General features: G+C 38.9%; 1 protein-coding gene and 1 long non-coding RNA gene across 3 annotated transcripts in view; one reads left to right on the forward strand and one right to left on the reverse strand.

Moving 5' to 3' along the window:
• The window catches only part of PM20D1 (peptidase M20 domain containing 1), a 34,453-nt gene extending 31,238 nt beyond the window's left edge, over positions 1-3,215 (reverse strand). Inside the window, exons 1-2 of one of the 2 annotated variants that reach the window (XR_012688138.1) lie at positions 2,758-3,214; positions 1,955-2,041 (exon numbers count right to left, since the gene is read on the reverse strand). Coding sequence is in view for 1 of the 2 variants with exons in the window: in XM_075196153.1 (XP_075052254.1) it covers positions 1,955-2,041; positions 2,758-2,953 (283 nt within the window). In the remaining variant the exon portion in view is untranslated. Of the gene's footprint in view, positions 1-1,954; positions 2,042-2,757 lie in introns of both variants that reach the window. The other variant, XM_075196153.1, reaches the window with a different exon arrangement.
• A 441-nt stretch (positions 3,216-3,656) lies between these two features.
• On the forward strand, positions 3,657-9,849 carry LOC142138969 (uncharacterized). Its single transcript, XR_012688139.1, has 2 exons — positions 3,657-6,427; positions 7,885-9,849. It is a non-coding gene; the product is annotated as an uncharacterized LOC142138969 (long non-coding RNA).
• The last annotated feature ends 4,322 nt before the right edge of the window (positions 9,850-14,171 follow it).

A 14,171-nucleotide genomic window follows, 5' to 3' on the forward strand; every position in this document is an offset into this window, starting at 1 on the left:
AAAATGGGACCAGCGAAATACCATGCTCACAAGGGACGTTTTATGGTTGCAGCCATACAAAGACTGAGTCACATCTTGCAATTATAATGACCTTATGATTGAAAAGGTGTAACAGAAAAAGAAGGGGGAATACAGGCATAGCAAAAATACATTATGGTCATGTTTGCGCAAATGTGAGAAATGTAGACTGAGAAACACATGAGCCTGTCAAGAGAAGGGAAACATGAGGTTGCTCGATCACAAACTAATGATGATGACATCATCAGATGAGATGCGTCAGGCTCAACACACCCGTGATAATGTGTCTAATATATGGCTGCATTTTATATGGAAAATGTGTCCAACTCTACATGAGGCCCCCATGTCCTACTTTTTACATTATCTCCATTTGATGCATTTTAATGATATTTGGCATTCAGTTATATGCACAAATTTTTGTAAAATAATTAGGAAATAGTTGAAAAGGACAATTTCGTGATACAATTTTGATAAACAAATCACACTATCAACTTCAACTGCATTTCACCGTTCACTGTTTTACCTTACTGTACAAAGACATGCAATTTAATACTATGCAAAAAAAAGGACTACAAAGGTTTATTATTTTAAAGGATTACAACACAAAAACAATTACCAATATAAAAGGACCCTAGTAACAGTTGTCATTTCTGAGAACCAATCAATTAAACCAAGCCACCATCTACCCTTTTTAGCGCTGGAGCAGGTTATGATTGTTGGAGTTGTGACAAGCTTATTCTTTACCTGCCATGTTATTTTTTTCTAAAGGACATTGGTTTTAAAAAATTGACATCAAAATGGGATAATTAGTTTTATTTTTTACTGCATATAATGTATTCAATTTAAGGCATTATTGTTACTATGCTCAATTTCCAAAATGTCTCATAAGAATGCCAGGAATAATTGACAAGTTGAAAAAAACATATGTACACATGGGACCTCATTTACAGTCTGATGCAAAGTCCGATTTAGGCGCATCTAACCAAAAAACACTACCACGCATGTGCAGAAAGCTCCAAATCCGCCTGCATCTTGGACGCAATTAACACTTGCGACAGCTTGCGACTCACTACCAGAGAATGGGAGGAACGCGGAATTGTGAAGGTGTGAACATGTAAATGCATCCTAGTCGCAGTGAGGCGCAGACGCAACACACGTCAAAACAGGGTTAAAGCTGTGCGGCAGGAATTAGCTGGCGCAAGCGTTAGCTGCAGGAACTGCTCGCAGTTCGATAGGGTATTACGAGTGGGACGCAACTGGGGTTTGCTTGCAACTCGTAATACCCTACCAAGCTGCGGCACACTCCCACACTTCTTACACGGACTTTGCGTCCGACTCTAAATGAGGTCCATGCTGTGTATGGTAGCAATAGGAATAATTTATATAGAACGGTGACCACCTCATTCATTTTAAAGCATAGCACTTTATAATACAGGGTTAGAATATATAGTATGTTTAATATCCTTTTATTAAGTTTGGAACATTAGAAAAAACAAAGGGGCATATTCAATTGTCGGCGGGATTGCCGAAAATCCTGAGGTCCGCGCACGATTAACGTTATTACGGTAATTGTGTGCGGAAAAAACGTTAATACGATAATTTACTCACTGGATTTCAGCTCGCAGCTCCCTGAGCCGCGAGCTGAAATCCAGCTACAAATTACCGTATTACCTGTAGTTGTTTTTCCGCGGCACGGAAAAACAACAATTGAATATGCCCAGTCCAAACTTTATGATATTAGCGCAAGACCTTCTTGTCCTTGCATTTTTTTTAGGTGTCATGATAAGAGGAAGCTATAAGGGTGGCATGTCAGCATACATGCGCAGTGAATTGGAGCATGTATGTACACAGGTTGGCAGCAGCATCTCGCCCCTTTTGTGCCCTTTCTCAAAATCTTTTAAGTCATAACAGAGGAGTCTGTTGTAATATGATATACCTTTTTTAATGTATGCTCCAAATTCAGCCAGAGCTGTGATGTTCTGCTCCTCTTCTGAGAATGAGACTGTGGGGATCCGAATTGCCCCTAATAAGAGAAAAGGAGGAAAGGTGACATCATAAAATGTATGTTGTTCATACTGCTTTACCATAAATGTAAACTATTAATTACCACATACCCCAGAAGCTATCTTTTATGTCTACATTTCCTGAAGTGACAATGAATTGAAATTTCTTTGAACATTCATGATGGCGCAATAGTGGAAGCTGTTCCATGACATCTTGCTAGTTTAGCACATTAATTATTCTGTAGTATATTCAGTATCCTTTGGATGCAATATAGTTTGCTTTAGGAATAAAAACAAGTAAAGTAACGTCTTGTAGTTTTACTGAAGCCAATACATTTACTACAGCATTATTAATTTTAGAGTTTAGACTTGTTTAAACATAGGCAAGTTACATTAAATATGTACTAAATTGAGCTGGGTTATGATAATATGTTAAAAAAAGAACACAATCTAAATATTTTATTTCCTAGATATTTACATTTCTAAAACAAATTTCTAAAAATAAACATTATATATACACGTGGAAACAAGTGTTAACGAAGTTACTAATATCATTCTGCAAAATGAGTATTATGTCAATAACGACATCAATTAAAATAGCTGAGCGCAACTAATAGGGCTTCTAATTGTACCTTTGACCGTGCATGCTTTGCCCCGACATATGCATTGGCTGCTTGTGCCAGCTTCCGTGCCCACAGGTTAGTCACATGCAGTCAGTTCGCGTATTATCACTCACCCACTAGTGCCTGTCTCAGCTGTGTTCTCTCTCCGTCACTGAGCTCTACTTCCAATGCTCCCTCTCCTTGCCACTTGTCCTGGCTTTCAGGCAGAGTGTACGTCCTAATCAGCACCACAGCTAGCAGTAACACCACTACAAATAGCGGCACCCCGAGCAGGGCGCTCACTGTACCTCTCCATCGAGCCTTGGACATGTCTAGTTGTCATCTACACACTGGGTGTACCTGCTGACTCAGCCCCCGCTCTCTTCTAGACACAGTTCAACATAGACACAGCCCATTCACCGCAAAGCATCATGGGAATCGTAGTAAACTGTATCCTCATGTGATCCATTAGAACGGCATGAGTGTGGTTACTAATCATACTTCTCTAATTAGGATTCTCCTAATCTTCCGGACTCTGGCCCGGATCAGAAGAGGGTGGAAGATCCGCCCCCCTCCAGCACCATGACACTGTGTGATGACAGGCAGCAATCCTTAACCAGCCTGGCTCAGTGTGTCAGACTCTGCAGAGACTGTGAATGGCTGACAGGAGAACTGCAATGAAGATCGTGGCAGACACAAGAAGAGCTGATAAGGAAAGTTAAAGACTCAGTAATGTAACCAGAGATAACGGGGAGTGAAGAGGACAGAACAGGGGAATAGTGAGGAGTAGAAGCAGTGGATGGGGACAACAAGGGGGGAAGTTAAAACAAGCAATAGAGGGTAAATGAGAATATAGAAAGCACAGTTGGAGACAGACATGAGTGGGGGACAGAAAGTGAGGAGATATAATGAGAGCTGAGGAGGAATCTGTAAAGAAGGATCAGACAGTGCCAAAACTAGACATTTTGGTGCCCTGGGCGAGACAGGGCACCGGTGCCCCCCATCTAAGTGGGAATGGCATTTGCCAAGTGGGTGTGGCCAACCTAATGTGGGTGTGTCTAGCATTTTACTGAAAGAATTTGTGTATGTGTATATATATATATATATATACACACACACACACACACACACACAGTGGTGGGATTACAATAAATTAACAACCGTCTCTCTGCCCTAATGACTATTTACAGCATGCTAAAAATATATAGTGATAGGTATTATGCAGTGGTATTGTGTGTGTAAATATTTCACAAAATTGTCTTGTATATAAGAGCTTATGAATTTATATGTAAATTGTCACCACTTCTTCAAGTAATTTTGAAAACCTAATCAATGGGAATTGAACACCAAGAAAAGTATTTTACTGCAACAACATTATACATGGAAATAAATATCAAATACTAAGGCTAATAATTAACCAAGTACTATGGTAGCTAAAGAACATTTTAATGGTGTTATCACACACAATGGCAAGTATGCAGAACAGAGGCAGCCCACTGTGGCTTTCATGCTATTATGGAACTACAAATCCCAGCATGTATTATTATTCTATATTTGCAAATCAGTTCAACAGCAAGAGAGACACAATTGTCTCCTTCTGTCATGAATAATTAGCATCACAGTAAATCTTTAGCGAAGGCAGAGTACAGGTAAACCTCTTCCCCTTGGTGTGTGGTAGAGAAAGGCATTTTTACACCAGTGAAGCTGGATTCACACACTGTAAATACTCCTACATATGAGGACCTGCAGACACTGGAGGGGACAAATGGCAGACCTGGAGGAGAGTGCAGACACGACGCAGCGGTGCACGGCAGCAGAGCCTTTCATTCAAGATGTGCCTTTGACTTCTGCAGTGAAACGCATGTGCGTTCCACAGACAGGAAGTTAGGTATTTGGAACGCAAATGCCGAACTGCAGAACTCAAAGGCTTTTCTTATCACTGGCAACAGAGCTAGGTAGCGGGCGGCTGCTGCGCCCTCTTTGGGCTTGCGCCCTCTTCGGGCTTGCGCCCTGGGCGACGGCACCGCCCGCACCACCCTAGTTACGGCTCTGGGATCAGAAGGATAATAAGAGGAATTAAAGGAGTAATATGTATCCACCTGTAATATTTAAAGTTTGCCTGTTAAAACAATACATGTACCCATTACCCCTACCTCCCTTCCTCCTATTCTCTTATCGGTACCCTCCCCACCTTGTTGAAATTCAAATAAAAATAAATGAAAAAATAAATAAAGTAAAGGAGTAATAGAGATAAAGAGTACAGAGGTGGATATAACTGATTCTCCCTGTATAATTATATATCATTCTAATTATACATGAAATACTAATTGGAATATACAGGGAACGCGCTGAATATATAACATTCTAACAAGAAATAGAGTTGGTTTGGCTCTTTCTGAGTTATTAATGCGATAAATACAAAACCACTCTCTATGTATAACAATACACTAGGGAATAGGTAGATAACATTGAATGTCTGAATAATAAGTTAATATAATACATTCAGAGTATTGGATCGGGTGATGTGGATTTTTTTTTACATTCCATAACCCAAATAAAAGGAGTGTTCTGTATAGCACATCTCTGTGTATATACAGTAGGATGGGATTAAGAATCAAGATTGAAACTAGATACCTTTGACATCAGAATATCTATAATTTAGCCATCCTTGTATAATCCATGAGTATCATTAAGGAACTCTTGAAATACCAATTATAGAAGAGATTATAACCACCTATAAATCGCAAAACAAGAAACATCATTAAAGAGGCTATAATAAGGCTGCATAGAACAGTTACTATTGTTTATTCCCTGAGCAGAAGTATACACTCCAGGTAGACTATACATCTATACAAGCTTATACCTATAGGTATGTAAGAATTTAAGGGGCATATTCAATACCCCCCTAAAGCTCTAAGGGGGAATTCAATTACCCCCAGAATACCGCTGAGATAAGTGTATTACCGTTAATACGGTAAATTTAAGCCGGCTTTCTGCTTGTGGCTCAGGGAGCCGCAAGAAAACAAAAAAGGGCGTTTAAATTACCGTATTAATGGTAATTACGCACACTATTACCGTGATATCAGCAATAATGCGGCCAATTGAATTCCCCCATAAGAATCTCTCTATTTGGGCTGTGATATATCACTGCACCATAAGTCCACAATACTAGACATGTGTAATATATCCATTTATGATAAATGAGTGTGTGTGATGGAACAAGAATAAACAAACAAGACAACTATCTCAACTTAAATATTTAATGCAATTTCACGATTGAATAACAAATCTGTGATCGAATGACAGTAGAACCTTGATTATAACATCGCACACCGTCATATCCGGTTCCACCAAAGGGTTAGTTTAGTATTTTAACTTCACTTATCTTCAACCTTTTTTGTTGTTTTTAATACATTACGCCTTCATTGGACCTGTGTAGCAATATATGACAATGAGCTAAATTATATATTCAAGATATTTTAATAGGAACTACCAACTAAATTGATTCGTTTTGGATGGGAGTGCTCTAGGAACAACTTCACTTTGTGCATCTAACCACATCCTTTGAATTTTGTACTCAGATTTGAGTTGAAGAAGCACCCCCTCTTTGGGGCAATACAGTATACTTATGTATGCCTAAGGAGGAGCCCCGCCCTTTGAGTGGACTCTTTTTTCTTCTTTTTTTCTTTGGCACTTTGGGAAGTGGGCAGATGTGGAAGGATACCCCACTCTCCTGGAAGTCTGGGAGACCTACACGGAATTCAAGAGTCACCCGGATATACCGGGAGTGTTGGCAAGTATGAGGTAACCTAATAAAAATATATAAACATACTCAAAATCAATGCAACAATTTGTCTCACATACTTTTTGTGCCAAGGACCATACAGAGGACCAGAGTATTTATTGCAAATGAAAGAAAGACGATGTCACCATGAGCATAGGAAGGGGTTCTTTTAAGGGTGAAAGATCAGTTGGATGCCTTTCCTACAAAAATTGTGTCTGTAATACATAGAGGACACAAATAGGGTGATTCTTGCAGGAATGTATCAGATTTTTGGAGTCAGGAAGGAAATTTTTGACTAAATTGGTAGCAGTCACATTGGGGGTTTTGTTTTACCTTCTACTGCATCAGCACAATTAAAATGCATGAATAGCTGAACTTGATGGACCTGTGTCATTTTTCAACCTTAATATATTACCCGGTTTCACCATGTCTCATCCTCTTTTTACCATACCATGCTCCTCTTATTACCTTGCCCAGAGCCATAACTAGGGTGGTGCTACATGCGCCACCGCCCAGTGCGACGGGGTGATGGTAGGAGATAATTATTTACTGGTGGGGGATATGAATTTAAGGTTGGGTGATGGGACTTATTTAATGCTGGGGTGGTTTATCGAAACTATTAATTGAATGTGTGGCTCATTTTGAGCAATGAGGTCTATTCATTTACTGTGGGGTTGAGCTGGTGGGAGGATCCTTATTTATAGTAATATGAATATCTTCTGTAGAAGGACCAATCATTTTAGTATTGCTTTCATTAATTTTTGCTGATACTTTATCCTTTTATCCTTGTATACTATTGTTCTATCAATTAAAACAACAGGCATCTAGTAATTTTATATGAGAATATTTATTCAGAGGCATCAATCAAATAATTTACAGGTTATTAAACATAAACATACTCATTTTACATTATTACCATTACTGTTATCTATTTCACATAAGCAAGTCCCTGTTCCATTTTTTTTCAAAGCTCCATTAACCGTTAGACCCCAAAACAAACATTACTGTGTAATTGATCATAGAGCCTCAGTTAGCCAAAGACAGACTATTCGTTAGGTGGTGGACTCCGACATTTAAATGCATTATTCTTTATTTTTATTTTTTTTTCTACAAAAAATAACTTCTAAGCAAAAGTTCATTGGATTCTGTGGGGGCTCCCGAATTCCGATTATGCCACTGGACTGACTCCGATAGGGCTACTGATTGTATGACATAGGTGCAGGTGCCGTGGCTATTCTGACAGCAGGGGCGACCCTTCTTGCTGCTCTGCATAGTCTCAATCACATGATTGTGGCTAAGTGAGAGCATATAGAGAAGGGGCACTTTGATTTGTGTGGCAAGAGCAGGGTGCTGTTCATTATAAAAATTAAGGTTAAGTCCACTTGGCATCGCCTATTCTGTAAATACATTGCTTGTACTGTATTTGGTGTGCCAGTAATTTCCATGTTATGTTTGCACTTTTCTTAAATGTCTCCAGGTGGGTCCTGTATGCTCCATTGGGCAACCCTAAAGAAGCTACTGTCGCTCATGTTTATATGGCACCCGAGGAGCTGCACCGGTCACTGGCCTAAGACTTTGTGGGACTTCCTCTGCTACTGTTAGGCCCGGGCTGCATAGGGTAACAAGTGAGGACTAGAGCTCTCTAGGGGGTTATATATGCTCCCTTTAATGATTGTGCGGATACTGATTGCTCGTCTTCCTGTACAGCTACACTGACCGCAACTGCTCTCTGTTGGTGTCACAGCATTACCGGAGGAGTTTGGAGGTCAGCGCCTTGGATATACAGACCAATCTGTGACAGGACAGTTATCTAGGACATGGAGCCAGGGGGGAACTAAGCAGGGCATAAACAGAGTCTCTTGCTTAGACATTTCTTACTAGGGGTTACGGCTCCTGTTGGACTGGTCAGTGGATCATGCTAGTTACGGGACCTTGGATTCTTCCTCTTTGTGGGCCTGCCAAAAGCAGGGTGACACTGGTTTGGGTCTTTACTGAGCTAGTAAAGGAGGGGAAGATTGTGACTCAGCAACGAGGGCAGCACTAGTGGTAAGTGGTGACTATAACTTGTTCTAGGTAGGGCTATGAATTAGACTTGGTGTGGTGGCACACCAGTATTTATTCATGTAAATTGTGTTTTGGCAGCAAAGGGGGTTTTTCTTTACCCACACTAATTGCCTTGGTGATTTCATACCCTCATAGGAAGTACTGGGAAATCCAGGCTGACAGCTTTCGGGCAAACCAGTCACCTGGAAAACAAAAGAGCACACTATTAACTCTGGAATCTTCACACTTTGGATGCCTGCAATTTAAGTAAATGCCGGCACTTGCAATTTCACTGATCATGCGGACAATGATATTTCTGAATTTAAAGATCCAATGCCACCACTCTCCACGTGTATAATGTAAAAGCCTTTATCCTAATTGTAGTTCTAACCCTAACCTTATCCCTAATCCTAACCCTAGCCCTAACCCTTAAATTCGATTATAAATGCGGTGAGTGGTGGCATTGCCGCTTTAAATTTGGAAATATCACTGTCTGCATAATTAGTGATGTAAATTGCGTGTTGGTGATTTACTATGTATTTTTATGTTAAGTCTACATTTGCTTATTATTGCCATTATTTAAATCGGAATTATTTTGTTCGAATGTACTGTGTCGAAATTTTCATCATCGAGAACATGACTACCATCGCTTTGGATCTGCAAGAATAAGTTGCTGTCATTGAGTAATTGAAAGCTGGGCAAGTAAGAAATGTTTTATGTAGAGGGTCAGGAGAGTAAGGTATTTCTTCAGAAGTCAAAATCACCATTATAATAATATGGTATTCCCGTAACCTCACTAACCATGCAGGGAAATAACTGGGACCTGTATTATTATTACATTTATTATTTATACTTATCCCTGGCAGTAACACTTTGAAGTGAGAAAAAGCCCTATTGCTTTATGAAAGGGCTTTCTACCCTTAATAAATCGGTCCCATAGTGTATGCAATATCTCCAGTGAGGAATCCCTGACAATCAGTGTCTCAAAACCCCATTAGCGCATACACTAATTTTGTTTTGAGAATGATAAATAAAACCCATAACATAACAAAAGTTTACTATTTTACCTGTCATCCCTAGGCACAAATGTGTGGCATTAGACAGTATTGTTGCTATCCAAGCTATCCTTGAAAAAGACCATACAGGTTGAAACTCGTTGGTTATTTTAGGCCTGTGGACTTCAACTTGAGATACAAGACCTGGATTACTAGGATATCCTGCTAAGTAGGGAAATCATTGCAACAATTCCTAGGACTTGCTATGATCTATACCATGCCTAACATTTTTACCATCTTGTAGGAATCCATCCACTTACTGTACTCAGGAAGTCGTTATATGTTTGTTCTCATTTTTTATACATTTTTTTAATTTTGTATTAAAAGATATATTTTTTATCAAGCATTTTTGAATATTTCATGTTTTTCTGGAGATTACCACCATAAAGGAATGGAATATATATACTACACCTATATTTTATAAACATCTTATAAGTACAAACCAGAGAGGGGAGAGAGAGACAAGAAATAGATATCCATATGTAAAAGAAGTTCCCTTTGAAAGAGTTATCTCAGTGTTGATGTTTGAAAGTGGACACCTCAGAATATTTTAAGGAACACCACTTCTTTGCTTTCTGCATTTGGGACTTATTGTTTTGTCATATCTCTCATACCAAACAATATTATGCTATGTTGTCTGTCTATTATTTGTTTTTTATGTAATTCCTACCTGGAGAATGAATTGTATCCAAGAAGAATTTGATCTTCAATGAATATAAGTATAAACTTTCTCTTTATCTTCCATTGATACCTACCTATGTTAGAACACTAAAGGTGGTCGAAGTTTCTAAGATTTTTATGTTTATTTCATATTTTTCATAGGCAGTGTATATCCTATTTTAACATTGTAAAGCTGCATTTAAAGGGAGCGCAGATACCTCTCAGTCTCTTTTGATAATTTATGATTGTTCCTCGGTTCATCCACGTCACTTCTGATCAGTAGCCACCGGCACTGGTTCTGCCTAATTTTGACTCTAGCGGAAGAGAAGGAAGGAAAGGTGGTAAGAGGAGGGAAGTAGAGGAAAACGGAGGGGGGGATAGTAGATTGTGAGAGCTGATGGGATAAAAAGGAGGGGGCAGGTGGGATGGGGGCACAGGGAAGCATGCACACAAACTGGCTGGCTTCTCAGCTTGGAAGCAGGACAGAGTGAGTGGAATGGAAAGAGGTGGACAGTTCCTCTTTCTACATCCGCTTCCTGTACAGGTGTTGCAATGTACAAAACTTAATTTTAATGTACTGCCCAGGCTCAACACATCCACTGAAATGTGCAGCGTGCTTGTGGCCAAGGCCCCAGTTCTAACAGCACTCTGTGTTCCCCCTTTCAACTAAGTTATAATGATTGAGTAATAGATGATATAGAGGAGCTCTCTTTCCCTGAAGAAGCCCGATTCTACCGGTGAAACGCGTTGGTTACAGCATTCATTACAGCATCTATTATCATCTATTAATCATAATAACAAGCTGGTTTTTTTACTGAATTACACATTATAGAAGATACAAAGTTCCTGCGCAAGCGCAGAAGGGACAGACGGGAGGACAGACGCAGAACTGTGACGACTGCCTGTCTTCACAGGAGAATAGTTAGAGAAAACGCAGAGAAGGACCGGACTGCCTGGGAAATCAACCAAACCTAGCGGTGAGTGATTCCTCTACCTCCGTCCTTTACAATCCCGTTAATTTGAACTTCCACTATTCTGGACCAGGATTGGTACCTATATGTATACACAATTTTGTATGAATTGGACCACATCTACATGATGATATAATATAAAGCTAAGTTTATATCTCAAGTCAAGGAATTTACATGGTTAAGTTTAGGCTTTGTTATATTCCTCTAGACTACTGGCAATTTAATATACTCAAATCCAAGTTGAAGTCTATATTGGACTATTATAGCTGATAAAATCAGCTAATTTTTATGCATACTCACTCACTGCAAATAGCATGTGAGTGTGTATGTTACAAGATGGTTGCCGTTTTATACATGTCAACCTATATTAGCCAATTGTTTTTATTATTTGTGGTTATCATTGAGATTAAGTCTCTATATTTATATCACTATATCACTATATGTTTTTATATCAGTGCACTGATTTTTAATATTCTCTTCTTTATCTCACTCATATTGTCATTTATTGTTACTCTACATTGCATAAATATACATTTCTTTGATGCCAATTATCTGCACTTTATTTATCTAGTTTTGTGCCAGGATTTGCATTGGTAATGCTATTTATTACAATATATTGCTAACCTTCATCATCACACCTGTTCCCCCTTCATCACACTATTCGCTCTTCATCACACTGCTCCCCTCCGTCATCATGGTTCGCCCTCCTTCATCACCACACTGTGTCCCCTTCGTTATTACCGCACCGTGTCCCCTTCGTCATCACCACAATGTGTCCTTTTCTTCTCCACCACACTGTCCCCTTCTTCACCACACTGTCCCCTTCTTCATCCCACTCTCCACTTACCTTCCTATGGTCTTCTTTTCTTCTCTCGTCTTTTCTTCTGACAGCATCTCCTCTCAGCATGGCTTCTCACTGATAATGTCGGGAGAGGAGATAATGGCGGCACAGCTTCACCCTGCTTTCCTCCTTCATCGCACTACTCCCCCTCTTTCATCACCACACTGTACCCCATGGGTCGATCGAAATGTGAAAAATGGTTGAAAAAAGGTGAATAAAGCTTACCAATTTCAACCCTCAACTGCCTCAGACCATAACAAATACTTAATACATATCCATATACAATACCTGTAATAACTAGTTGAATAAATGTATATACTTTTATGGGATTGCTTTAAATTCATTATGTGAAGTATTATGTAAAAATGTATAGATTTTGCATTCCTGTTTATCTAATCTAATCTAATGAAAGGCTGTTTCCAATATGCCACCAAAACAAAACCTTGTGTGTCCCGATAATAATCATATAAATATTCTTTGTGTAAATTAAGAAATGATAAAGTTATTTCTTGAAAAACCAATGCAGCAAAAAATCATGAAGATTTGTCCAGTCATTGAGGAGTATAACACCTATGGTCTTGTAGGGGTAACAAATATATTCTATGTCATAGCGTGCAGGCTATGTATTCAATTTTTGACAAAATAAGTGTATCCTTTTTGCCATATTAAACATGTCCAGTATTTACTTTTTACAATACAGTGTGTAGTGAGTATTTATTTAACCTCCCTTGTTGCAGTGCATTTTAGCTACAATTCTAATTAAATCATTTCATGCTGCAGTGATTATTTTCGAAAAACTCACACCGAAAAATACCAGTTGACGGGTCTGATATAGGGCAGCAGAACACCCATGTACATTTAGATACATATGAAATACACATGCTGCATGCCTTCAATGCATGTGCTAGACTTGCATGTTTCATACTTGTGTTTTTACTATGTAGATATTCACCATGTATATGTACTGATTAGAGATGTGCGCTGACCCTCGTGTTTCAGTTTCAAAACCGGTGTCGGGTTTAACCCAACTTTGCTACCATTTTTGTCGAACAAATGCAAAAGGTTTTGGTTTTGGATCTGGATTTAATTAAAAATTGTGAAAAATAGTTAAAATAATATCATTGTGAGCTTTTGCTCCTATATTACTAGTTATAGCATTAACATTCATTTCCAGTCATTTCCAGTTTATTTTCTAATGATCCCTTCACAATGGTCCCTATTTTCACCTATTTTGGCCAAAGTATGCAGTGATCTGGCTGGCTAAAATTAGTGACACAAATATATCACACAAATACATGGCAGTTTAATAAAAGATACAAGCCCTAGACTAAGGGACACAATAGATAGTATGGCAGCCTTGCAAAAAAGCACTTTAGAGATCATAAGTACCTTTATTAATCTTCCGAGGTGTAATTCAGGAAAGAATGAACATGCATTATGTCTTTTAAAAATCAAGTAGGCAAAAATTGACAGTGGCATGAGTAAAAATTAGAGTAGCTAGATAGACACCCAATTGTAAATTGTAACGTAATTTGATGGCGCTATATAAATAAATTTGGATGATGATCGACGAAGGTGGAGTGCACCCACAATAAAAATCTTCAAAGAGTAGGCATACAATATATTTGGAACTTAACAGAGCATCCTTCATAGACACTTAGGGCCTAAGTCATTAAAGACCCAGGATATCGGGTTGAAACGCGTTGGTAATGACCCGATGATCAAATGCCCAGGTGACATTATCGTGTACTTTGGACCTGAACTGCAGCAGTGTTTTATTGTATACAGGCACTTTTATCTTGAACATTTGGTACGGGGCCATTTTTATTGATTCTGATCATATTCATTGATTTTACTAGTTGCACTGTTTTATCAGGAATAAATGTATTTGTGAGATAATGCACCAGTGCGGTTGCTTTGTTTCCTTCTTTTGTATATTTCTATATGTTTGGAGTGTAGTGTGACAACACACGTGCTGAGACGTCTGTAAGGAAACGGAGAATTATTCTACAGGCCTATATTTGACTTCCTGAATGTAAGCTCATACCCTGAGGGGGAGGAAATTGGAGGAAGAATCACGGGTGCTGTATTGAAACTCATTATCATCACCAAGTTTTGAACACTCCATACATGCCCATAGTGGTGGTGGACTATACTTGATGTTTTACGTTATTATGCTATGTTGGTTTTCTTT

The sequence above is a fragment of the Mixophyes fleayi genome, chromosome 2 (genome assembly GCF_038048845.1).
Source record: "Mixophyes fleayi isolate aMixFle1 chromosome 2, aMixFle1.hap1, whole genome shotgun sequence".
Taxonomy (NCBI): domain Eukaryota; kingdom Metazoa; phylum Chordata; class Amphibia; order Anura; family Limnodynastidae; genus Mixophyes; species Mixophyes fleayi.